The sequence below is a fragment of the Hippichthys cyanospilos genome, chromosome 5 (genome assembly GCF_059441005.1).
Source record: "Hippichthys cyanospilos isolate Australia breed blue-spotted pipefish chromosome 5, RoL_Hcya_1.0, whole genome shotgun sequence".
NCBI lineage: Eukaryota > Metazoa > Chordata > Actinopteri > Syngnathiformes > Syngnathidae > Hippichthys > Hippichthys cyanospilos.
In genome coordinates, this window is record NC_142373.1 from 26,069,114 (window position 1) to 26,096,912 (window position 27,799).

The 27,799-nt window shown below is 44.0% G+C and overlaps 2 protein-coding genes across 2 annotated transcripts in view; one reads left to right on the plus strand and one right to left on the minus strand.

The window, feature by feature from the left end:
* Positions 1–27,799, minus strand: part of LOC148424135 (contactin-associated protein-like 5) — a 176,718-nt gene that overhangs the window by 132,266 nt on the left and 16,653 nt on the right. The window lies entirely within an intron of this gene.
* On the plus strand, positions 11,518–14,133 carry LOC148424136 (uncharacterized). The gene has a single exon (XM_088414955.1). The coding sequence runs from the start codon at positions 11,518–11,520 to the stop codon at positions 14,131–14,133; it is 2,616 nt and encodes an 871-aa protein (XP_088271081.1).

Here is a 27,799-nt window from a genome sequence, read left to right on the forward strand (position 1 = left end):
TGTGCTTTAACTGTGCTAGCTAGTGTCAAAGTGAACACCATGTGAGCAAACACACATTTCTTAAATTCCTTGAGAAATGATGGTCATCAACCAATTTATAGACGAAATCGAACTTGTTAGTGTTGAAAATCTTGTTCTTGTTGAAAGAGTATCTCTAAGTATTCTCATTCAGAAATGCTTAACAGTAATAATGATCAAATAAAGTTAAACCTAAGTCTTATGTGCTGTCATGTGATGAGGGCAATGGCGACACATAGTGGTGAACGCAGGTAGTGCAGCGATGTGATGGAATAATGCGCCATGTTGATGTAACATTGAGCCAAATTGATGTAAAATTACCATGTAAATTATTGGCTTAAGATACCAGTCAGAATTGACCTCGACTGGAATAAAACAAATAAATGAATATAAAATAAATATAAATATATTATAAATAAATATATCATAAACAGCAGACACCAAATCATCTCTGAAGACAACCAACATTAAAGAAGTCCATGAAGTCAACTCACAATGTAGACACATTGTGAGGCCATAAGATCAAAGCAAGCTTTTAGCAATAAGTCATGCTCAATATTACTCTGTAACTGCCATTGGAAAAAGTGTCAATTGATCACAAATGTTAAGACCTATGTTCATGTTTATTCTGTAAATGTGCACATATGATATGTTATTGCCTTTTTTAGCCTGATTTGAAATATGCAACTTGTTATTACCATTTTAAACTGTATCTTTGATCAAGATACAGCTGAATCATATCGGAATGTTCGTGTGTTCAAGTGGAAAGTTACTAAACGGCCAGCACAGACACTGAGCTGCCAGGTCAGCATACCAAAAGAGGAACAAATGCCCATGTATGCTTATTTTTGGTGGAAAGGCTGCTGCCTGGCCTTGAGTTGATATTAGTCATGTCCGATCGTTCGATTAAAAGTGCTCAAAGTGTCACAGTGACACTTTCACTTCCTCCATTTAAGGCTAAGATCGTTCATTAAGGCTAAGATCGTTCAAAGTCCTCCATTTAAGGTTAAGATCGTTCAAGGTATGTTCCATTACGTGTACATCGAGTCATGGGATTGGGGTCCTATAAAAAGGCCAACACCCAAAACTCGTAGCTTCCTTTTTTGCCTTTGCCTGCCAAAAGCGTGAGGATCCTCTCCAGGCTTCGGGTGTAAACCACCAAGTCGGAGTAGGACTCTGTCACTCTCAGAATTGGACACTTTTTAAATTCTTGCGACGTTGTTAGCCTTCGGAGGATTTCAAGCAGCAAACCGGTAAGGAAGTCATTCTAAATTATAAATCCATCCGATAGCCCAACTAATAATGTCATTAATTCGCAATGTAGGAGGATTGAAACTGATCACTTTGATCCTCTTTCAAAATTGGTATTAGACTTTTTAGAAACTTTCCACTCCTTTCATTATGTTTTAAAATCTTTATTTCATTATACTTGTTTTTGTGCATGGTTTTTCATAGCCTTGGACGAAGTTTTATCTTAATCATTTATTAGCTGAAAGACAAAATGTATTGAATGTGTTTTTGTGTATTATGTATTAAGAGGGCATGGTAGGCCCAGCCATGTACTTTTTGATACTGTGAATAATTATCCGCTTTGCTTTCGCTAAATAAATACTTCAAAATTTCATTCTTTATTCTATCTCTGTCATTTTTATAGACCAAAATTAGAGAACCTCCTAGTCTTTTGTAAGTGAAATAATTATATTGCCTTTACATCGGCAGTGCCATTCTTGATTAAAGTTTAGTTACTCAGAGTTGGTTGAAGTTAAAACAAACGTACCCGAGTGGTCGTATAAGACTGCTAAACCCTATTCTGGTCTTAACAAGTGCAAATGATCTTTTAGAGTGAGGAGCAGCCATATATAATTTGCGTATTTTTTCTACCTTCTCGTCTCAACGGTTACTCGACGAGTCGGCGGATTAAAGTAAGATGGGTAGACGCTTAAAAACTTAAAGGCTGTGAGCACCAGAACGTATCCTCCTCGACACCGGCTTACGCAGATGTCCGTCGCCTGGCGATACAGCGTTAGAGCTGTGCTGGACTAACGGGACGTCTTAACCCTTTAATTGGAGAGTCGGTCAGGACTGTTAGTTGTCCTCAGATAGCTGACAGGACTGCGGTAAGAGCAGATCAGTCATGTGGCATCCAACGAAGAGACGACGAGCTTAAGTTGGAAGTCTTGGAAAAGTTTGAAGCAACGCTATAGAAAGTGAAGCTGAGTAACCAGAAACTGTAGTACGTCCCTGCCCCAAGGCGCAAAGGGGAGGCTTCGGAAAACGACAGTTTCACTCCTACAACATAAGAAGAAATTGCTAGGGAAGACAATGGCCACTAGCAGCAAGACGACAGAAAACCGTCTATTCTCCCTTGAAGAGGGAGCCATGAAAGAGGCACCAACACCTCAAGACTTTGGACAACATGACCTACCAGTACAGCTTGTGCTGTACGGAGGGGGCTTGCAGTATTGGCCCCAAGAAGAAAAGAGAACACTCGAACTGTTGAATCCATCCACCAAACCAGAAGACCTGGACAAAAAAGTGGAAGAAGCCGTCAGAACAAGCGGAATCTTCTACACCCAGCTCACTGGCGTTGGAGGCCAGCTGATCCTAGTGACAGGACACCCCACAGTGAAGTATTCCAAGGACGAAGCCGAGGGGTGGCTCAAATGGTGGATTGGAATGCTGGAAAAATACAATGTGATAACATTATCAAGCACTGCGCAAGTCTGGGACGCCGTAGTGAAGATGTTGGCCGCTGAAGCAAGAATTTCCAGTGAGCTGATCGGCCCAAAAGAGACGAAAGCGTCACCCCGTTACACCGAGCATCAGAAGTTCTACAACAAGATAGCTCAAGTAGTTCAGAAGAAAAAAGGAAAAGTCGCACCCCTGTCCGAAAGAAACGACTCGGACATGGAAATCACAAATCTTGATCAGGAGGAAGATCAAGACCAGGTGGTGACAGGCACCGAAGGAAGTTCCCGAGAACCTCCCAAGAGACAGAGCTACTTATCACAATTCAGCCCTCTCGTGAGGACAGAATCTCTGCCACCTATACCGTCTTCCAAGAGAACCTACATGGGAAACGGAATCACCCTGTACCAGTACTATGGTAGTATCTGGGACATAGTAGGGGATGCCCTCATCGTGATCACGGATGAGACCCTATTTCCTTATGACAAGAAATTCCGAACGGAATTGTTAAGTGAAGGGGCAGAAGATTACAGAAGAGAAAGAATAGACTTCCTGGACCAAGACACCGGAGATCGCTTCATCGTGTTGAGCGGCGGAGCCTCCAATCATTATCTTTTGGTACATGTTCGCTTCCCGAAGTGGGGAATCGAAGTGGAACAGAAAAACTACCTAGAGGAAATGGCCCAAAGCCTTGCCACTGCAGTAGACATGGCATTGGAAAGAGGAGCCAGAAGAGTAGCCATTGATGTAAATGGAATCAAGTCCGGACGGATGTCATGGAAAATTGCTGAAGACATCGCAGCCGGAGCCCTCAAGGTACATGTGTCTTCTTTGACTGCCAGAGAAAACGTAGAGTTTGTCATAGGGATATCTACGGGGCAGAAAAAAGAAAGAGAACAGGAAGCCATGAGAGTTAACTTGGAACAAGCTCTCAAGAAAGCTGAGCAACAGCTACAAGAAGCTCAACAACAGCAGGAAATGAGACAACCTGCGAGGCTGAAACCACCCAGCGTGGCTTCATCCATTTTGACCTCCACGCCAAGGAGTGTCACACCATCGCCTGTACCCACACCAAGAACCAAAACAGTACCTGTAAGAAACGAAGAAGTAGAGATAGCAGATGAAGCAGAACGAATGGTTAACGTGAGCGGAGGAGCACCAACCCCCAGCGGGATACCTGCGACTCCAGGAAAAAATAGCTCGCCCCGAGAGGAGCAAGCAAAGAAGAAAAGACGTCAGACCACTGTGGTAACATTTGACCCTGCAGCCGCAACACCACCGGAGTCAACGGACTCCTATTGCCCTCTACCACCGCGAACCCCTCGTGTCGAAGTTTTAGAAGCACTAAGAGCAGCACCTCAGAGCGCAGACAACAACACTGACGACGAAGGCATGGCTGCATTCCCTGAACCAGTACCAGAGGTCCCGCAGAGTGAGGAAGAAAACCTCAGCAATGATGAGATCGAAACATCCGAAGATGAGCGAGCGCCCGAAACAGCAGGCACTGACGGAGGGACTTCTGCTGAGGAAGAGGATCGACAGTCCGTAATGTCATCGGCCTCCCCCGTAAGTACGGGGAGTCAGGCTCTGAAGGTGATTAGGGGAGCTACTCGCAAGGGCATTAAAAAGCCGCAGCCAATTTTGGACATCCACCGTGCGTCTGAACGAATGGCTAAAAATCCTGAGATAGGATGTCTCATGACCAAGGATGGGAGGAAGACTTTCATACCCGAAGTAGGACAAAGAGAGTACTTGCATCCCATGTTTTGGTTGGAAAGAAAAGAAGAAAAGGTGACCATAAATGTGAGGATCACCTACAGTGATGCCATGAATCTGCTGATACTGCCGACATACCACAATCTAGTGAGATGCACAGACCTAACCAAGAACTTCAGAGAGGGATTCGTGACTATCTTGTATGACGTAATGGGCAGAGTTTTGAAGCAGGCCGTTTATGATCATGCTAAAGCGGCGCTCAAAGCTTATGAAGAGTTGGATCAAGACGATGAGCCTACAACAACTGCTCCCGCACCGCTCGAAACAACACCACGAGTAGTGACTTTGTCAAAAAGAGGAATCAAGGCCACGGTTGACCAACCTGTCCAGAACGTGGGATATGGAATTGTGCACGAAAACCCTGAGAAGGACATGAAAGCCTTCAAGGCCCTGAAAACAATGGTTAGACCCAAGTACCAAAGAGAGACAACAAGAGAATACTTGTATGCAATATGGCCCCTGGTCCGAGATGCACCATGGGGAGAAGTGGCAAAGAAGATGTGGCTCCAATTCGTCACCGGAGATCCCGTCGGCCCGGAAGAAACTGCAGACGAGGTCTACAAAAGATGGGTGGATGACGAAGAGGAGGATGAAGATACCTACATCGACAGAGCCAAAGATCAACTGAAACAAGGGGTAACACTACTGAATGTGTGGTACAAGTTGAAACAAGTCATAACCCCTACTAGATACGTCAAAGTGTTAAGAAGAATTACAGAAGAAAGAGGAAGTGATACAACTTTCATAAGGATGGGTCCAGATGCAACTTTAAACAAAATTGAGGCGTCAATCAAGCAATGGGACCGGCTGGCCAAGCACTACAGTGAGAAGAGGAAGGCCTCGGCCACCCCTAATCGCTCGCGAGGGAATGAACAAACGCCAGCGCCGAGACCACAGCAACAACAACAACAACAACAAAAGCAAGCCTACAGTAAGCCTCAACAACAATCAAGGTCGAACTACTCAAAGGATCGACAGCAGAAACCAGCTGAAGACCAAGGACAAAGTTCAAACAGCAACTTAAAGCAGGTCTACAAAAAGACAGGACCTGGAGCATATGTTTCAAAAGAAGAATATTTGAAAATGACACCAGAAGAAAAGAAGGCTCTCCATGAAGCTCGTAAAGAAGCGAGCTCTGGAGAGCCCCAGCAATAATGGCAGACGAGGCACGGGTCATTCTGTTGAAAGGTGCCTACCGAAGAGGAGACTGTCTCTATGCTGACATCGAGGGAGTACCCTACTTGGTGGACACAGGAGCACAGGTGTCGATGACCCGTAGAGCCTTAAAGCCACTAGGACACCTATCAGTAATAGTTGCAAATGGACGAAGAGAACAAATGAAATATGGAATATGGCTAGGAATTGTTTGGATCCTTGGCCCTTACAATTTATTGTCATTAAGAGATTTGGAAGAAATGCAAAGACCCAAAAACAAGCGACAATCAATGCAGAAGAGATTGAAAAGACTGAAGATGAAAGCAATACGAGTAGGTCCAACAGGAATTGCACCACCGCAAGAATGGTACAAGCCAGTGGACGTGCCCGCTGTAAGAGAACAACAAGTACAAGATAGCGATTTGTCGCCTGAAGGAAAAGAAAAATTGGCCAAGATCTTGGACAAAGCAGTTGTGGCACACTTCAAGAACGACTGCGGAGACCTTGGACCAAGGTATGTGCACACAATCGAAGGAGGAGTGCACCCACCAGTGAGACAGTACCCAATTAATCCGGGAGCTGTAACAGAAATGGACACAATAGTGAGAGAACTATTGGCACTTGACATAATCAGAAGAGAAGAAAATCCCATCACAAACAGCCCAATACAAGCCGTGAAGAAACCAGATGCAGTTGGAGGAGGATGGAGGCCAGTGATCAACTTTAAGGCTCTCAATCGCCGGACGGTAGCGAATCGAGCTAGCCTCATCAACCCCCAAGCTTCACTGAAGACTCTGACAGTAAGAAAATACAAATCGTGCATTGACCTTGCAAATGGATTTTTCTCCATGAGACTAGCCAAAGCGTCGCAAGGAAAAACAGCCTTCACCCACAAAGGCAAAGCCTATGTGTGGCAAAGATTGCCACAAGGCTACAAGAATTCACCCAACGTGTTCCAGACAGCAGTTTTGGAAGTGCTGGATGGACTGGATGTCACAGTGTACATTGACGATGTGTTCATTGCCAGTGACACGGAAGAAGAACATCTGGACACGCTGCAAAAGGTGATTGAAAGAGTCTCAGTCGCAGGTCTCAAACTCAATCTGAAGAAATGCCAACTTGCAAGATTCCAAGTGGATTACTTGGGTTTTCAAGTGACTGAGGACCTGGGACTGTCAGAAGGATATCGGAACAAGATTGAAGCAATCCAGCCACCGAAATCCGAGAACGACCTGCAAAAAATATTGGGATTGTGCAACTACGTCAGAGATCATGTTCCCTACTACCAGAAAAATGCACGACCGCTGTACGCCAAACTGAGGAAGACAGCGGATGATCAGAAACTATGGACATGGTCAGCAAAAGACCAACAAAACTTGGAAAACCTGAAACAAGCAGTCAGGGAAGCTGTGCGACTAGAAACAAGAAGTTTAACAGCAAGATTAGTTGCTGTTATACTCTGCGAGGGAGAAGATGCAATGGTAAGCGTCAGCAATGAAGGAGCAGGACTAGTTGCCTTGTGGACCTACACACTGGATGATGTGGAGAAGAAGTTTCCACAAGAAGAAAGGGAGCTAGCAATAATTGCCAAGTATTGGAGCTCTTTGAAAGACTTGGCCCAAGGACAAGGCATCAAGGTGGTCACTCAAAGCAATGTCCACCGATTCCTGAGAAAAGCAACCCTCGAGAGCACCAAAGCCACTAACGTCCGATGGGGAAGATGGGAAGACATCCTGTTGGACCCCGACCTGGAAATCGGACCTGACAAGGCTGGCAAAAAGCCAAAGGTGGAAGAAAAAGAAAAAGAGAAGCCCTATGACTGGGTTCTCTACACCGATGGCTCGAAGAAAGCCGAAGATCAAAAAGCCCATTGGGGCTTCATACTCAAAGAAAACGGGGAAGAACGAATAAGACGCAAAGGAAAAACATCCGGCAGCGCACAAGCAGGAGAAGCTACAGCAGTGCTGGAAGGACTTTTGGAAGTCATGACAAGAAACATAAAACGAGTGAGACTCATAACTGACAGCCACTATTGTGCCCAAGCTCTCATGGAAGATCTGACCATCTGGGAAGAGAATGGTTACGAGAGCGCAAAAGGGAAACCTATTGCACATAGTGAGCTATGGAAAAAGATAGCCGAGATAAGGTTATACCTGAACATTGATGTTGTCCACCAGAGAGCCCACGTCAAGGAGGGGGCTCACTGGAAAGGTAATGATGAAGTTGACCGATACGTCCAAGAGAGAAAAGTTGTAGTTGTAGGAGCAACAAGCTGGGACAAGACCCCGCGTGGAAGAGTGGTCCCAGAAGAGTTCGTGAGGGAAGTGGTTACGGCCGTACATGAAGCGCTAGGCCACGGAGGCCCTTTGCCCACACGAAAAGAGTTGGAAAAGTTGGAACTTTGGATTCCCGACAAGAAAATCCGCGAAGTTCTACGCGACTGCGTACCATGTAATCAATACAACGCAGGACGACGAGGACAGCGGGCGGATGGACTGACAATCAAGAGCACTGTTCCCTGGGGATCAATCTGCATGGACGTAGCAGGACCCATGGGAGTAAACGGCACTAAAGGTGAGAAGTACCTTATTGTGCTTGTGGACTCAATGTCAGGACACTTTGGCGTGAACGCAGTGAGAAAAGCTAACGCCAATAGTGTCATAAAAACCCTGAATGAGGGATGCAAATGGCTTGGCATACCAAAGGAACTAAGAACAGACAATGGGACTCATTTCAAGAACGCTCAAGTGGACAAATGGTGTCAAAAGTGGGGAGTGACAAGGATCTACTCGCCCCCTTACACACCACAAGCCAACGGCGTTGCTGAAAGGACCATTGGCCTAGTCAAGAATTGGCTAGGAAAAAATGCAAATGGAAAAGAATGGAGTGAAAAATTGGTGGAACTGGGCGTCAACCTGAACGGGAGAAGTCGAACTGATAGACCCTCCCCTTCGGAAGAATTGAACCAACGGCCTTTCGTTGCCCAAGAGGCGGGGCGAACGTCAGATATAAAGACTCAACCAGCAAGAAAATGCCCATTTCGTGTTGGACAGCGAGTCTGGATCAAGTCCCGAGAAGCGCCAAGCCATCTTGCAGTAAAAGCTAAGTATGACCGAACTGACATTGTTGAAGAAATATTAGACAGAAATACAGTGCGTCTAAAGAAGCGAGGAATTCAAGGAGTGGAGCAGCTCAAACCACTATCAGCTGATTCAGCTCCAACCAAGAGTAACTAAAACAAAAGAAGAATGGCATCAGAATTTGTACCACCCTATGTCCGCATTGCCGCGGTCAGAGGAGCGGTCGTCACACGAAGAACCGCAGGAGGAATTTATGTTGGAAGAGCGCTCATGAATTTGAGCAATGCCAAGAAAGGATATCTGCTGAAGGATGCAGATGAACACTTCGAATGGACACTGGATCAAGAAGCCTGTGTCATTTGCCTGAGACCAAACGCCCTGCGCACTCTGTTCTCCGGAGCCAGCTACTTGAAGCCAACGGATCTTGAGTTGAGCCCGGAGGAGCAGATTGAAGCGGAGGGAGGCTATGGCCTGGAAGGAAGAATCTCTCCGGCCAAAGTATTAGACTCATATGTATGTGAGCTATGCAGAATGAATCCACTACCAAGGATCAAGTTCTTCGCTCAGTGGAGCCTGGATCTCAGCAAAGCTGACCCTACTGACGGGAAGTGCCGTTGTGTGTGGGACGGCTTTGAGGTGAGATTCTGTGACCAGTGCTTGGAAAACATAACGGCAGGAAAACTTGTCCAACTGAATGAAGCAACTGGAGGAGAACTGACAAGAGCAGTAACCCCGCTGATTCCGTTGCCACCTCTCCTTACACACGGGGTGGGCAACGGCCAGTGGAGTAAACAGTTGGAGGTGCTGATAGCCCAGAATTGGCCTGAAGCTCCTTCTTCTGTTCCGGCGTGGCTCCGACGACTGGTGGAGCCTGTATCAAGTGTGATGTATGTGGAAAGCTACGGAGAAGATCCACAAATCAACAAAGTGAGGAGAAAATTGGAAAACGCAACACAAGGCCTGTGGACACTGACAACCTGGGCTAGACTGTTGAAAGAAATGATTCACTCCGGAGCGACCCAGGAATGGGAAGATGGACCAAAAGCACCCAAAGAGATCATTGGAGCGGACAGTGCACTGCACACCTATGTCACTGCCCTAGATCTCACAGAAAAAGAATTGCAGTACAAGAAGAAGGTAATTTGTTACCATCTGGCGCCGTACACCAGCAGTGGAAGCAGGACACCCAGAGAAGAAGAATTTGGAAAACTCTGGTACCGACCACGTCCTGGGAGAATACGACACCCGGAACAAGCCGTCATAATCAAAATCGCTTTCCAAGTCACGATGATACCTTATGATGGGATCTATGCCTTGGCCATAAAGCTGAGGGTGGGGACCGCCGAAAATTACCTAGAAAAACCAATAAGTGGAAATTCAGCGGAATCCGGTGAAGAAACTGAAACAGCGGATGAAGAGATAAATGATGACAAAGCAGAAGAATCCAAAAAAGGGCAGTCCCCAGAAGAGGAGGAACCAACTGAGGCTCCGCCCCCCAAGCTTAAAAAGCCCAGCCTGACCGACAAGCTTCCAATCTTGACTAGACATCTGAGCAAAGAGTCAGCAGAGAAGGAACTCTCCAGGCTGTGGAAGAGACCGTCAACCAAGACCGAGGGAACCGAGAACCGCCTTGCCATACTTGGTGAAGCATGCAGCCGGCAATTGGAACCCAAAACGACCTCAGTGGAGGGAGAAACAACAGAAACAGAGCAATGATCCACGGTGCGCTCTACAAGGATCATGACTACGTGCATATTGACCACACGACTGAAACGGACAAAGAGAAGAAGAAACTGGAAAACGAAGTTTTGATACAATCTATTGGAGAAGAGAAGGCGAAAATATACACAAATTACCATGCTTTGAATGACTTGATAAGAGAACGTGCAGGTAAGAAATTTCCTTTTATGCTTAGAGGACGCCTGGACTACTCACATTCATGCATCGGTAAGATGTCTCATAATTATCTCATTGAAACCGACATCACTTTCCGCAACGGAGATTACTCCGAACCCAAGAAAACCAAAGAACAGCTGCAGGAGGACTGGGGCTCAATGCCAAATCTGTTTAGCAACCCGCAGTGGTGCTATGCGGAAGCAATACTCAAGTATCCTACGCCTCGACAAGGAACTGAGCTTTGGAGAACAAAATTCCCCCCTGGATTGCCTTGGGTGCTGAATGCCCACCAGGATGAGGACATACTTGTCAGATGGGGACCAAACTACTATGATAATGTACAACCGCCTTACATCGAGATCTCCAGGACCACCAAGGAGGACAAAGAACTCCTGTGGACAAACGATAGAGCCATGTTTTTGGAAATCAAGAAAAGAGAAGCTGAAGAAGCAGTTGGGACCTACAACAACTTCAAACAAGTGCTGATTGTGAAAGTTGTAGGAGAAGACTTTTGCCGAGACAACCCACCGACTTTTTCATGCTTAAGAAACCATGAGTCCAGCAGAAACTCTTATTGGAAATTAACCTCACTGTTGGATGAATGGAGGCAACCTGTGTACGAAGAATTGATACAGGTATTGCAAATAAGACCAATTAGAGCTTGGAGCAGAGAGGAACACAAGAACCGCGCAGCGGGAGTTAAGGAACTGCCAGGAGAAGGGCGGGACCAAGAGGTTGAAGGCCCCTCCCCCAAACCAGGCGTGGTCCAAGTCACTGCGTGGAAGTGGGCGATGGCTGAAGACTACAAGAGGATTAGAGGAGCGAAGGGTCAGAAGTGGCAGACATCCAGCAAGAGAGCATCGAAGAAGACCTCTTGGAGAGCGGTCTCCACTTAGAAGACCCCATGGACAACGAACCAGAACCGGGCTCCTACCTCCACCAAACATCCCCGCAATTGACTTATGCCAACATTGAACCGATATACAAGAACACAGAACTCCTCAACGATCCAAGCTCTCCTCAAAGTGATGCACCTGAAGACCCATCTAAAGTGGTGCACCACTATGAGGAACCAGTGGTTGTAAGCCAACAACCACAGTCAATGGAAGAAATAGAATTGGTGCCTATTGAAGAAGCTGAACCTCCGATGATATCTACCCAGGACTTCAGCCCCAGCAGAGGCTTCCCTCTATACAAGCCATCCATCTTGCCTTTGGATGAGATACCTTGGGAAAAATATGTTTGCCGAATACTGTTTACTTGTTGTACGATAATCTTAGTGGCAGTATGGCTCAACTGCTGGTTCGGTGACATACGAAGCTGCAGAAAAATTGTCAAGCCTGACCCGCTAGAAATGACAAAATTCGAATATGGAACAAGCAAAGAATACAACCAGACCTGTTGGAAAACCAGAAGCAAGAAAATCAAGATACAATGGACCTACCCATACCCACTGATTGATTCTGGGGGGCTCGAAGGACTTATCAGAAAAGTTAAGGACGATTTGAAACCCAGAGTCAAGACAGGGATTGAACTCCTGAAGAATGCAACAACGTTTCGAGACCACAAAGAAGACTTTGAATTCACAGTCCATGATGTGTGGATGCTTGCTGGAAAATTGGACACTCTAGCTGAAATCATTTTGTTGATAAAGAAAGAAACTAGGTTAGTTAGAAGAAATTGGATTAAAATAGGGAATGAAACAGGAAAATGGCACTATTCGTCATATTGCTCTCCCTTGCCCGGGCGTGATGACGGAGAATGGATCGAGGGGACCAATTGGGTAAGAGACGCTCCAAAACCTAATAACACTTGTATTGATTTCCGCCCTAAGTGGGAACCTTGTTGGAGTTGTTTGAAATTAAATTGTGTGCCTGAAAAATTGTTAACCACTCCGGCACCAGTCCCCGCTAACCGTCATGCGCCGTTTAGAGCTAGAAATAAGAAAAGATTGGGGAGATCTATAAAAGTTCTAGCTAAACACAAACTTGACATAACAAAGCATCAGGTAACAAATGTATGTCTTTTGGCACAAAAACTTTCAAATTGTTATTGGAATGTTGGCAGTAAATGTACTGAACAATTCCAGGTTTTAGTAGCCACAAGCATTTCTAACCCTGAATTTGAGGTAGCAAACCTCTGGGTAGACTCCCCCATCCAACCAATAACTAAAGTAGATTATGAACATTGGTTGAATGTGTCTCTCCCCTGGCTATGGGAGAAAAGACTTGACCTCTGGTATGAATATAGAACCACCCAAGGCTCTCACCATTTTTTCAAAACGCCTCAGAACATGTGGGTTCAGCGACTCCCAAACCCAGATGATCTGATGTCTGTACCACAAAATGATTTTGACAAAATTGATAAATGCGTAGCAGATAGAATCTACGACGCTCTGCACCAACAACAATGGTCTGTAGGGAACTCACCAAGGTGCCCCCTATACGAAGTTCAAAAGCTAATTTCGGTGCAATGGTTATATAATTGTTCTGGCCTAAAAACCAACAAAACTGTGAAGGGAATCTTACAGCAATGGAAAGAATTCCACACCAGAGATCTCACAAGAACATGGTGGGGTTTTTGGAAAACTGAAATGAAACAATATGTAATGCCTTGCCTAAATGTGTCGACCAACTACTGGGTCAAGTATCAGTATGTTGCAACTGTCTACTCCAAAGAACAGGACATTTGGCCCTCGTACACTCCGTACTTGTATGCCACTCCTAGACCTTGGAGGATGATTTGTAACAAAGAAAAGACTCAATGTTCAGTTACTTTGGCCCGACGACCTTGCAACACTTGGCCCCAGTGGAAAGATTATTGTCAAGAGAACTTTCCTGATGACGGTTCTACTGACGATGAAGGAGCCTTTTGGACAAAGCAGTCCGACGGGACATGGAAACGCAATCGACACGGAAATGAGACTTTCTGCCAGAAATGGATGAAAGACTACCAACTGTTCATCGCAAAACATCGGACTGCACCCACAAGGTACCGGCCTAATCAACCTCATCCCCTTCGCCAAATCATTGAAGGACACGCGCTCAGAAGGAGCCTGTGCTGGGGACAGGAAGTGATTGGCTACGACTGGGTGGGCCCGAATAAGATCTACAACAACGGGACTTGTCACTCCCCCGCTGAACACTGGCTGCAGTGTGGTAGCGGTACTGACCTCCATGATTGCGCATGGTACGAAGTGGTTGGCCTGGCCTTTGTCAAAACCACCAAGGCAGCCATTAGAACCAGCGTTGAGATTGTGGGGGAAGGGATGTCTGCTGTTGGAGATTGGATGGCTGAAGCAATTGGGGGACTGTGGAGATGGATTCTGCTGGCGATCGGAATCATCGCCGTTGCAGGATGTATCTACCTCATCACCAAGGGCGGAGTCCAGCGATTCATCTCACCGAGGGGACGACCCAAGACAACCTCCGATGACGCAAAAGCCAGCCCACGAAATGAAACCGCGCCCGAGGGGTGGAGCCAAACTGCCTATAAGAGCCGCGGCGCAGCGGCACGCTAGTCACTTGGTCTCTCGGGTCCAAGCTGAGCACTCAAAGGTGGAAAGGTAACCTTGCTGAACCATGGCAAACAATCTTAATGATACTACTTACGGACGACCTGGCACCGTCACTGAAGTAAGTAATGAAATTGAATTTTGGATAACTTTTGCTATTTGGATAGGATATAGCTGCACTGGCTATTGGGATTGGCGACAGTTTACTCGACCTTTAATTCTAATTGTTTCTATATCCAAAGTTTTGGTATTAAGGCTGCTGTTCCGTACTTACACGTATGGCATGGGCCTTTTTCTTGTGTACATGCATGGGCGAGTGAAAATCAACCTCAACACAGCTGTGGGGATAGCGGAAACTGTCCTGCTGCTCTGCTGGCTGGTGTTAGACGTTGTGTCTGCCTTTTTCTTCCCTCTAGTCTACGGGGCTACTATTCTTGAAGGTGTGCTAGCCATGGCTCTGGCTTTGTATGTTATGGGCCTGGTGACACGGCTTAAGTGCCGCACCAGCTCCAGCCAAGTCTGGGTTATACGCACAGTCAAGCTAGTACTATGGGGCATAGTATGGGGAATAATCTCCCTGTTGCTATGGCTTGGTATAGTTAGTCAATTGGTTTTAATTGCCTGGTTCTTTACTTATTCTGCATTTTTTACCCTTCCACCTCGGAATGCCAATCACGATGATAATTTGCCTAGACTTCATACATACACACCCCAAACACCCACATCACCAAGACGCACTCACACTGATCCACCACATGCACCCATACCACAACAGCACCCTTACACTGATACTCCACCGGTTATACCAAATTATACCGGACACAACCTTTCCAATTCTACTTCTTATGTTGCTAGAATCGCGCTCCCTAGTCCTCACCAGTCTCTGGAGATTATATCACCAGTGATTGCTGGACGACCTGGAGCTCCCAAGTAATACAGTTCTTCTGTATCTCGGTCGAAGCGAGCAGCAAAAAAGGGCAACCAAAAAATGTACAAAAAAATTAAGGAAGCTCCTGCCGAATAGGAGCAATTCGGTTTTTTGATCTTGTGGTTATGAAAATTATAGGTGAGCCTCCCTTCCTGTCTCCTGTGCGGGACCGAACGAGTGTGCTTCGCCTGGGTCGTGGGGAAGTCCTTCATGGGTTCCTGTTGCTTCCCTCCACCCTACTGTTCAGGGCCAAACTGGTTCCTGCCTGATGGTGTCTATATCAGAAATGATGCATGTCTGCTTTCAGAGCTTCGGCTGTCCCTGGAAGGATTTACAGGGCTGATATTCGGAGCCAAACTGGTTAAGATGACCCGAGGCAGTTCACGTTTGCCTCCATCTCTTGTCCGGGATGGAAGTACTGCGCTCGGTTATGTTCATTCTTTGACTCATTTAACTTGGCGTTTTCCTGATTCCAGTCGCTGTATTACCTCTCACCTTAACAGTGGTCTTTGTGTCGCTACAAGCCCTAGAAGGATGCCCAAGCCGAGTCCTCCGGTGGCTGACGCCGGGGTCCCTGAGTCGGCTCCCGCTGTTACCACTGAGGCCCCCTTGAGCATCCCAGTACAACCTAAGAGCCCGGTAATTGTACCGGTCTCGCCTATGTGGTCAGGAGCAACCTCCCCTCCGACCCTGTCACCCCAGGTTCGCTCGCCCATGGTGTGCGATTGCGGAGACCTTAATGATGGGGATACCCATGGGGATTCGGAGGAGGACGTTGTGGATGATGATGACCTGGCTCCCCCCACTGATGCCCCTCCTCGAGCTGACTCGCCCCTGCTATCTCTGCATGCTGCATTGCATGTATCCACATTGGCTATGATGACTGACTTTTCGCAGTCATCCAACACTGGGGTTGAGGATCTGCTCGACGAGATTAGGCGGGAACATCAGTTGGACTACGACTTCTGAGGGTTCTCCGGGATGGCCATGCCAAGGCTGCCTGGTACTGAATCCAAGGAGGGGGTGTCATGTGATGAGGGCAATGGCGACACATAGTGGTGAACGCAGGTAGTGCAGCGATGTGATGGAATAATGCGCCATGTTGATGTAACATTGAGCCAAATTGATGTAAAATTACCATGTAAATTATTGGCTTAAGATACCAGTCAGAATTGACCTCGACTGGAATAAAACAAATAAATGAATATAAAATAAATATAAATATATTATAAATAAATATATCATAAACAGCAGACACCAAATCATCTCTGAAGACAACCAACATTAAAGAAGTCCATGAAGTCAACTCACAATGTAGACACATTGTGAGGCCATAAGATCAAAGCAAGCTTTTAGCAATAAGTCATGCTCAATATTACTCTGTAACTGCCATTGGAAAAAGTGTCAATTGATCACAAATGTTAAGACCTATGTTCATGTTTATTCTGTAAATGTGCACATATGATATGTTATTGCCTTTTTTAGCCTGATTTGAAATATGCAACTTGTTATTACCATTTTAAACTGTATCTTTGATCAAGATACAGCTGAATCATATCGGAATGTTCGTGTGTTCAAGTGGAAAGTTACTAAACGGCCAGCACAGACACTGAGCTGCCAGGTCAGCATACCAAAAGAGGAACAAATGCCCATGTATGCTTATTTTTGGTGGAAAGGCTGCTGCCTGGCCTTGAGTTGATATTAGTCATGTCCGATCGTTCGATTAAAAGTGCTCAAAGTGTCACAGTGACACTTTCACTTCCTCCATTTAAGGCTAAGATCGTTCATTAAGGCTAAGATCGTTCAAAGTCCTCCATTTAAGGTTAAGATCGTTCAAGGTATGTTCCATTACGTGTACATCGAGTCATGGGATTGGGGTCCTATAAAAAGGCCAACACCCAAAACTCGTAGCTTCCTTTTTTGCCTTTGCCTGCCAAAAGCGTGAGGATCCTCTCCAGGCTTCGGGTGTAAACCACCAAGTCGGAGTAGGACTCTGTCACTCTCAGAATTGGACACTTTTTAAATTCTTGCGACGTTGTTAGCCTTCGGAGGATTTCAAGCAGCAAACCGGTAAGGAAGTCATTCTAAATTATAAATCCATCCGATAGCCCAACTAATAATGTCATTAATTCGCAATGTAGGAGGATTGAAACTGATCACTTTGATCCTCTTTCAAAATTGGTATTAGACTTTTTAGAAACTTTCCACTCCTTTCATTATGTTTTAAAATCTTTATTTCATTATACTTGTTTTTGTGCATGGTTTTTCATAGCCTTGGACGAAGTTTTATCTTAATCATTTATTAGCTGAAAGACAAAATGTATTGAATGTGTTTTTGTGTATTATGTATTAAGAGGGCATGGTAGGCCCAGCCATGTACTTTTTGATACTGTGAATAATTATCCGCTTTGCTTTCGCTAAATAAATACTTCAAAATTTCATTCTTTATTCTATCTCTGTCATTTTTATAGACCAAAATTAGAGAACCTCCTAGTCTTTTGTAAGTGAAATAATTATATTGCCTTTACATCGGCAGTGCCATTCTTGATTAAAGTTTAGTTACTCAGAGTTGGTTGAAGTTAAAACAAACGTACCCGAGTGGTCGTATAAGACTGCTAAACCCTATTCTGGTCTTAACAAGTGCAAATGATCTTTTAGAGTGAGGAGCAGCCATATATAATTTGCGTATTTTTTCTACCTTCTCGTCTCAACGGTTACTCGACGAGTCGGCGGATTAAAGTAAGATGGGTAGACGCTTAAAAACTTAAAGGCTGTGAGCACCAGAACGTATCCTCCTCGACACCGGCTTACGCAGATGTCCGTCGCCTGGCGATACAGCGTTAGAGCTGTGCTGGACTAACGGGACGTCTTAACCCTTTAATTGGAGAGTCGGTCAGGACTGTTAGTTGTCCTCAGATAGCTGACAGGACTGCGGTAAGAGCAGATCAGTCAGTGCGTAATAATTTGAAACACAGTGTTGTTTAAATCGAACAAAGGAACCTTAAAGCTGCATTGTGCAGAATCCAAAATTGCTGTTTACTAGTGTTTTGTAAATGCAGCATGTACACTACGATGTCTCAGAGAGTGCATACTTTGGAAGCATATGCTGAGTGAGCGAGGGAGCAAACGAATACCTGGTACATTTCGCCATTGGTTTCAGTGCACAATAGAGCGGAATCTACAAAATTTGGGCAAATATGTCAACACAGGTTAATTACACCATGTTTCCGCATACATAAACAAAAGAGCCACATTTGGAGGTGAGAAATCCATCGGCACCGATACAAGCGCTACACAATACTGACTCTATGGCCAAAATCCAACACGTCCACACGTTTTCGGAATTAAAACACAACTCTTAGCAGTCAAGTAGAATGCAGGATTGCGAATCAAGCATACGGGGTATAACGAAAATAAATTGCTGTATTGCGGTGCCTTCGCTGGCGTTTTCTTTTGTGTTAGGTGGCGAACTCAAATATGTAGAATAGCTAGTCGTCCTAACTTCCTAAGCGATCATTGTGCACTTTTGCTGTGTGGAGCGGACTACACTCTTAGTTCTCCTTTCGTTTACTTGAGACTGGTATTACAGACATTCTATTTCTTTTCTTTTTTTCCATTTTTACTTGAGATTGGCTGACAAACCAGAGGGAAAAAAAATAAAAATAAAATATATATATATATATATATATATATATATATATATATATATATATATATATATATATATATATATATATATATATTTTATATGAATGTTGATTTGATAAAACACATTTATTTACACATTACTGTATTGGAATTTACAGTGTTTTATTTCTGTTTTTTAAAAGAACTGTCGAAACGTTACAAGATTGTCCCTTTGAGGCAGGATTAGTCAACATTCAATTCCACACAAATAAATGAAACCCTAAAACCATAGATAAGGGGTGTCAAACTTGTTTAAGCTTGTGGGCTGCGTGGAAGAAAATCTATTCCCAAGTGGGCCGTACCAATAAAATGTTGGTACTTATTTATATATTTTTAAAACAACAACTTCAAGCTTTTATTTTATTTTGTTAATGTTGCCCAAAATAAAACAAGTACAACCTCGATATTAATCATAAAACATTTCAAGTTTTTTATCTATTAAAAAATGCAGGAAAATTGTGTTATCTACCAAATCAACTTGCAGGCTGAATTAAACCCATTGGTGGTCCAGAACCGGCCCACGGACCATATGTTCGACATTCCTGCCATGGATTATGAGATTTTTGTGTAGGCTGCTCTGGTAACTCACTCAACGGTTTCACAGGTAACAGAGCCTTGGCAGAGGTCCGCAGTTGTTTGCATTCAACTATTCGTTTTAGTTGGCAGCAACTGTGTGCATATCAAAGCAGAAACACTCTCTTGCTCTATGTAGGCTTTGCATTTTAAGCGACGACCCACTCATTTCCCTTAATTGTGACGGCCATGAAGTGTTTGTGAGCAGTCAATCACAGAGCGTGGATATTCATCTTGAAGGCTCTCGCCACCGCGTTGCCCCGAGTGCACGCTAGTCTTGCCCACATGGAATGAATATTTAAAGCTAGCAATCAGATAAACATGCTTCTTCACCAGATAGAAACAAGCGTCCGTTTACACATAGATATCGAGTCTCCTGAAATATATTTTCAGGGTATTAAAGAAAAGAAATCTAAAAATATAGACAGGCTACTAGCGGGGAGCGGTCTAATCCTGCGGATCATGTCTGTGTCTTTAATGCACAGGTGCACCTATAAACTTAGCTTCCAGGCATTTTTCACCACCATCCTTTATTGAACCAAGAAAATAACAATAACCTCTAAATGACCCAAAGATATGTGTTTTCCTTTTCCCTTTTGCCCCCCCTCCAATTCTTTTTGCATCAAATTACACAACCCAGGAGACATTCAGCTGTGCAATGTGAGTGAAATAAACACCGCTTGAATTGGAGACGTTTTACATGTTCTCATAATGGTTTCAGTCAAGGTTTTATCGAGCATACTCTTCTCTAAAGCCAATGAAAATGATCGTTTCTCATAATTATGGCCCCTTAAAGTCTCCTTTTCCTGTGCATATATTGAAGCATTCGTATACGTGGATGAGTGTTTATTTTTAAAGTGAGAGGTGACAATATTTTATGATGCACTTTACTGCGTGGCAGATTGCTGCTGCTAAAAAGCTCAGTCGATGTTAATAAATTGTAAATTCTAATGGTCATTGAGTTTTTTGGATTGTTACTCCTATTTTATTTTATTTTTTCTTCACCCCTTTGTTCTGCCTCTTTCACCAATGTTTTGAACTGAAACTAAATAATCAAGTAATAATAATGACTATAAGGATTATTATTAACCATCTGTTTTCTAAACTCTTTATCATCTGGAGCCAATCCCAGGCTACAAGTGGAGCAGGGCATATTTATGATTATTATTATTATTATTATTATTACTACTACTGCTATTATAAGCAGTAGTACTCTTGGAGACAGACACCTTTTTATAAAGCAAATGTTCCAAGGACCCCAATTGCAAATATTTGCAGGAACAAAAGAACAACAACAAAATTTATTAGCATTATTACATTTAAAAATGGAATAAGTGCCCCTTTTGTCCACCAACCGATTCAATTTAACAAGTAGATTTGTTATTTTTCAGCTATACTGAAGTTCAGAAAACAAAAATTGCAACTTGCACGCCTCCTTATAACAAACCGGGTCAATTTCCAATGATTTTGTCAAAAACAGCAATATAAAATAAAATTCCATTTTAGTTTTCCTAGCTTCATTGCCTCATTAGCAAGCAATTGTAGATCAAAAACGCATTTTGAGAAATGTGAAAATCATTAAATTTAAAAAAATATATATTCACTCATTGAACGCCAGGGATGTATTTTCACCTTTTTTTAAGAGTCCAGACAATAAATTCCAGATACTTAAATCGATACCTAAGTACATTAAGGATTTTAATTTCCAGACACTTACATATTCAATTAATGGTTAAATGGACAATGTGTAAGATTTACACCATTTTTCATTAGAAAAGAATAAGTTAAATGGTTTTAAAGAAAAAAAAAAACCTTGCAAATAAGTGTGTTCTTAATGACCATCAGTATGTTTTAAATAGGTGTAGTTTTTATTAAATGATATTACACATGGCACTCCTCATAAGGCTGCCACGTCTGTTATTGCTACGGACAGTGTTAATTACAGCACCTCCTATTGTCCGTAATAAAAAACGGTCTAAATCTTGCACATTGTCCCTTTAAATATCTGATTGAATGTCTGAACTCTTCAAACAATGTGAAAATACGTCTCTGGCATTGAAGCTAGACTCTTACTCAGCTGACTTGTTGCCGGTCAATTAAAGTTTTTTTTTTTTTTTTTTTTTTGCATGACAGTAAATATGTTTTTAATTCACTCAAAACTAATAGTTCTTGCTACTATTTTATGAGGATGTCATTCTGTATTTGTATATTTTGCATACATTTTGCTAAGGTTTAGCTTCTCATTAAATTAAAATGATGAACATTGTTAAAAAAAATCTGCTATACAGTATACATTGTACATACGCACACACACACACACACACACACACACACACAGTACACATATAAAGCTCAAGTAAGATACCTTGGAAGAAACTTAATACATTCCAAACCTGTAAAGCGTTGTTCCTGTTTCTGTCGAGCACCTGTACTTCCTGTCATGTTTTCGGGGATTCTTTTCTTTCAGCTTCTTGGTTTCATTCGTCTTGCTGAGCGGCCTTTTGTGTAGCAACTAGATTAAATGGACCATGTTTTTCTCCACCGTTTGTCTGATTTCAGTCCACATCAGACCTTTGTGTCCCTTAATCCATTACCAACAACTACGTATCCGAACACTTTAAAGGCTCTCTGTAAAGGAGGGTACAAAGTAATCTAGAATGACACAGTGGGGTACGGACCTTGACCAAGGCCGAACGATTCAAAAGTATAGCAGCATGGAGTCTAGGTTATTTTCAGAAAGTTAATTGATTTGTGTGCACTCAATGTATGTGTCATGAAATCAATGTGATGGCTCCTCTCTCTATTAATAAATGATTACAACCAACTGGCACAATAAAAATAAAGTGAATAAATCATGAGAAATAATCCACAGTTGCATTCAGTAGCATTCAAATGTTTAAGCGGTCAAGAAATTCAAGCTCTTAGCTCTTGATAATGGACAGCTGTGAACTTCGAGTCAGTCCAGGTCATAGGAAGAAAACAGCAAGATGTGCTAAGCTATAAACCAGTCAAAAAGTTGCCTACTTCTAAAAATCTAAATTATCAAGTAGGATTTTTTTGTTTTTTTTTGGTTCACCAAGTAATTCCGTCAATATTCCTTCAAAATGTTAAAATCTGAAGTTTTAATGTACAACACCTGAATTAGAAAGTATTTCCAAACCTTTCATTAGTTACTAGTACATACTTTAATCGATACTTTAATCTGCCCCATTTATTAAGAATAATTGCCACTTTGTGCAATTGAAATAAATTCCAAAATATTCCACATAGAAAGTCCATGATGTGCTCTGGCAGGCAAATGACATGTCTCACAACCATCATATAACACAGCTGCTCCTTTTGTCAATTATTGCTCATAACTCCTACATTGCACAATAGAAATAAACAAGAAATTCAGCCTTAGCCCCCTTCCCATGACATTTCTGAAGGAATTGTGCATAATTTTTCTGTTCAGAATCATTTTACATGTCACTAATAATGCCAAAACAGGGGGATCAATCTGCCCCCAAATTGTATGTGGACATCTCTGCTATTACCAGTTTATCAGTTTAACCCAATTCATTCAAAAGCCACTCAATGACACACTAATGAGAGGAATGAAGACATGAACAGCATGTACAGTTCTGTCACGAAGGGGTTGTGCTAATACACCGGATCTGTTTTCAATCGGCTCAATAAGTTACCAAGATATGCAAACACTATGCATTCCGAATAGCTGTTGTAGGCGTGTTTGCAGATCATTGGATATTAGAACTCCATTTAAAAGCAAGTCCACTTAGCAGTAATAAATAAATAAATCATCGATCATTACAATATTTTGGATTTTGTATGCCGATAATGGCTTTTCCTCATCTCGGCCTGTTAAAAATTAAAAAAAATCCAAAATGGTTTTGCGCTCGTTTTTATTTCTGTTACAAGACGTGGACGAGAATAGGTATGTGCAAATGATTTTTTCGTGGCAATTGCTCAACATTTTACAGGACAACTGACCATGACAAGTGAAGCCAGGAAATGATAAAAGGCTTGCCTTCTCCCTTCCATGGCTTTGTCTGGAATCAAGCTGTTTCTTCCCAATTTTCCCAAATTTATTGTGTAAAACACCTCAAAATTGATTGAGTTTTTACTGAGGGAGAATATTTGTCTTTTTACATACAGTATTTTTCCGGACTATAAGGCGCACTGGTATAAAAGCCGGAGCAGCAAATTATGAGCCAAAAAAAAAAGATTTTCGTCACGGATAAGCCGCACTGGACTATAAGCCGCAGGTAATAACATCAGATCTTTATGCAAAAAGATGGTATACGTAAGTTTAAGTTTTTTTAAGTTTATAATTTTTTTGTTGTTATTTAATTTTTTTGTAACTGTCTGCCAATCAGCAACATCATCTCTTTAACAGACTGAACATGCCTGGTTGTTTAGTCCCAACATATTTATAGAAAATGGATGGATGAATGGATGGATGGATATCTCTGTTAAACAGCAGTTCAAAATCGAAAACAATACTTCAATAGCATCTTTATTTTAGTGAACATACTAACACATTCTATATATTTCATACTCATAAATGCATAAATAAAATCACATAGACTGTGCACTGTATATAGAATTTACACCACAAATTTACCCAAATTTTGATACATTTTCCTATTAAATTTAGACATACATATTTTTAAAACAATATATTGTTTTAACTCTTTTTGAGTTCAGCTATTGATTCACATCTTTTCAGTTCTATTTGATAGCTGTTCCATAAATTGACACCTCGAACAGTTGCTTGCTGGTGGCTAACAAAAAAATACAAAACTAAAATAAAACAAACAAACAAAAAACACAGAAAGCTGCACTGGACTATAAGCCACAGGACTCAAAACATGAGGAAAAAGTGATAGCTTATAGTCCGAAAAATATGGTACATACCTATTATATAAGTCCACCCCAATTCATGAAATAAATGTTCATTTTTCTTAATGGAAGCAATGCCCCAAGTCTCAAGCTTGATTATCTGACTTCACTTGTGTAAATAAAGATAATGTGAGAATGTTGTTCGATGCTGATCAAAAGTACAACAAGCTAGCTTCACTGTGCGGTGGGCCCCCAACCGCAGCGTGGATAATATCAAAGGGCACAGCAACAATATCGCATAACATGGCAGCCCCCGGACCCTCGCCTTCTATCGATAAAGGCCAACTTGATACTTTGCGTGAACTATCAGGCTTCGTTGTCGGGTGACCTCTGCTCGAGCGAGCCAGCTGAGGTATCGGCTGACAATTAGCGGCTGAATTCAAGGAAGCACTCCCGCATCAATACAACTTATTTGAGAAATGCCGCCTGTTCAACTGTCGCGATTCATTTTTCTGAGATCTGATCCCTACTCTGACAGGACTGAGCTTCCTGGGAAGCCTGTGGGATATTTGACTGAAGTACCAAACAGCTTATAAGTGACTGTGTGTGTCTGCCAAAATAGTTCCAGGATATTCTGCACATCTTGTGATATTTTTGACAAATTGCAGCGAGGAATCGGGGGCGTCCACTGGGGGATGACAGGCTGACTATTAGTAGCAATAAAAGCAGATGTAGCACTCATTGAGGCATATTATCTCAAGGTACACACATTTTAATGAGGCTGCTAATAAGGAAATACGCACAGGTCACTTCATTAGGTACACTTGCATCAAAGACAGGAGCTGACAAGATATGTACACTCTTGGCACACTTGTTCTGAAATGTTAAATGCCACGTATCACTGAGAACTGTGTAACTCTCCAAATACTCTACCTTTTTCCTGACCCAATTATAAATTTTAAAAAAACAAAAAACTTTTGGAATCATCATACTCCTAAACATAAACTATAGTGAGTTACTGTAATATTATGTATACTTTCATCTTTGATACTATGCCCCCTTATCTGTGGATTGTATCACTGTTGGCTATCGATTATAGGCAGATTTTGGTTATTTATGGGCAGGACTGGCACAGGACAGTAAATGAAGACGTTGTCTAAATACTGTACATATAGTCCATTTTCTGATCAATTCTGTGATTAGTTACTTCGTGTATAAGTCGAGCCCCCCTTTTTTACTTCCATTTGGGGGAATTTTACAAATATGACTTCAGTGTTTGCACATATCATGGCTGTCCAATTAAAACACATGGTGTGTGTTATTAAAATGATGACATTACGGTACTTTTAGACACATTTCTTCATCAACAAGCAAATAGGAGGAGGAGGTGGGGCGGAAACGAGAAGTACAGTACAAGACAATGCACGTACATATACTGTAGCTGCAAATGCTGAAAGTAATGTTGCAAAAATAAAACATTTGAATTTTCAATGCTTTATTTTTTTTTTGACATAGCTGTTTCTCCCCCCACCTGCTGACATCCATGCCACAAATGTACATGCCATGCCCCTGCTCCCGCATTTTTGTCTTTAGACGGACAAATCAAGCTGTCTTTGAACGGGCAAATCAAGATGTCTTTTTGTTATCATAATGAGTGAAAGTCCACCGGAAAAATGATCCATGCAGTTGACAACAAAGAGGCAATACGGCGGCGCTTGACGAAAGTGCATTTGAAAGTGCAAACGCACTAAAACTGTCATGGTTTGTTGGGTTGTGGGTTTATTTTGAGGGGTTCTGTTTCTGTTTACGTTTATAGTTCCGGTTTCTGCCCCTGTCACGTCTCCCTGCGTTGGTTTTGATTTAGTCCACCTGTCTGTTACCTGCGCCTCGTGTCCTCCAATCTGCTCCCTTTGCCTGTTGTCCCTGCCCAGCTGCCATGTGTTAGTTTGATTAGTTTGTGAATGTATTTAAGCCTAGTGTCTGTTACAGCCCGTGTCGGATCATTGTCTCTGTCGTGTCAGGTCATTGTCGTCTTGTAGTCCCGTCTCGTCTCGCCCATCAGTTTCGTGTATTCCTGCCAGCCTGCCCGTAGTGTTTGTTTTCCGTTTTTCCAGCTTGCCTGCGCCCTTAGTTTTTGCCGTCCTGTTTTTCCCGCTTTTTGTTCCCGTTCGTTGTATTAATAAACATGGATTTCATCAACCCCCTGTCCCGACGCTCCCCTGCTTTTGGGTCCTCCGCAACCACGCCGGCGTTCACACCCGCCGTGCACCCCCGTGACAGAATGATCCGACCAACGCAGGACCCAGCGGGAAGCCCGCGGCGGCGGACACGACGCCGCCGCCCCGTCCGCATCCGCTCTCAGCCCGCCGGCCAGCCCCGTTCCCCCAGTGTAAGACCTCTTGTTTTTTCTTCCGTGTTTCTCCCCTCCGAGTCCGCGTCTGTCCCCGCTTCTGATCCGCCCCCCGCGTCTGTTACTTCCGCGTTTCCCTCGTGTTCCTCCGACCTCCCATACGACACGATTCTGTCCCCGCACGTTTTTTGTAGTTCCGATTTTTCTGATTTGCGTAGTTCACCTTCTGTCCGCACACCCGATCACCCTTCCTCTCCTGTTCGCGCACCTTACTGTACGTTGGACTCAGATTTTTCCGATATCGAGGATTGCCCTCCTTTCGTCACGTTTCGTTCCAGTACCGGTCCGGATTTTGTTTACCCGCGTCCCTCTTCCTTCGACACTTTTTATCATATTCCGTATTCGAGCCCGTGCACCTCTTATGATTTTGATTCAGATTTTGATTTTCCGTCCAGCCAGTCATTTTACAGTCCGTCCGAAGACTCAGATTCAGAGCCCCCATTTGACCGTGACCTTTTCGTGGGCTCCCGGTTGGCATTTCGTGGCCGCCGGTGGAGGGGCCCGCGAAAAGGCCACCGCCCCAGTTACCACCAGAACCCATCTGTTCAGTCTCCTGTCAGTTCCGATCCGTTCCCTCCTGTCTCTGTGTCCCCCTCTTGCCGCGCCCTGCCTACTTCCTCCTGTCCTGTACCACCCTCTTCTTGCACCCTATCCCAAGCTCCTGTCGCGTCTGTACCACCTGTCTCTGTTCCCCAACCTTCCTGCCGGCGGGCTGAAGCGGCACCTGCCCCTGTCCCTGCGCCAAGACGGCTACCCACCCCTGTCCCTGCGCCAAGGCGGCTACCCGCCCCTGTCCCTGCGCCAAGGCGGCTACCTGTCCCTGCGAGCCGGCGCCCGGCCTCTGTGAACCCTGCGAGCCGGCGCCCGGCCTCTGTGAACCCTGCGAGCCGGCGCCCGGCCTCTGTGAACCCTGCGAGCCGGACCCCGGCCTCTGTGACCCCTGCGAGCCGGACCCCGGCCTCTGTGACCCCTGCGAGCCGGGCCCCGGTCTCTGTGACCCCTGCGAGCCGGGCCCCGGCCTCTGTGACCCCTGCGAGCCGGGCCCCGGCCTCTGTGACCCCTGCGAGCCGGGCCCCGGCCTCTGTGACCCCTGCGAGCCGGTCCCCGGCCTCTGTGACCCCTGCGAGCCGGTCCCCGGCCTCTGTGACCCCTGCGAGCTGGTCCCCGGCCTCTGTGAACCCTGCGAGCCGGTCCCCGGCCTCTGTGAACCCTGCGAGCCGGTCCCCGGCCTC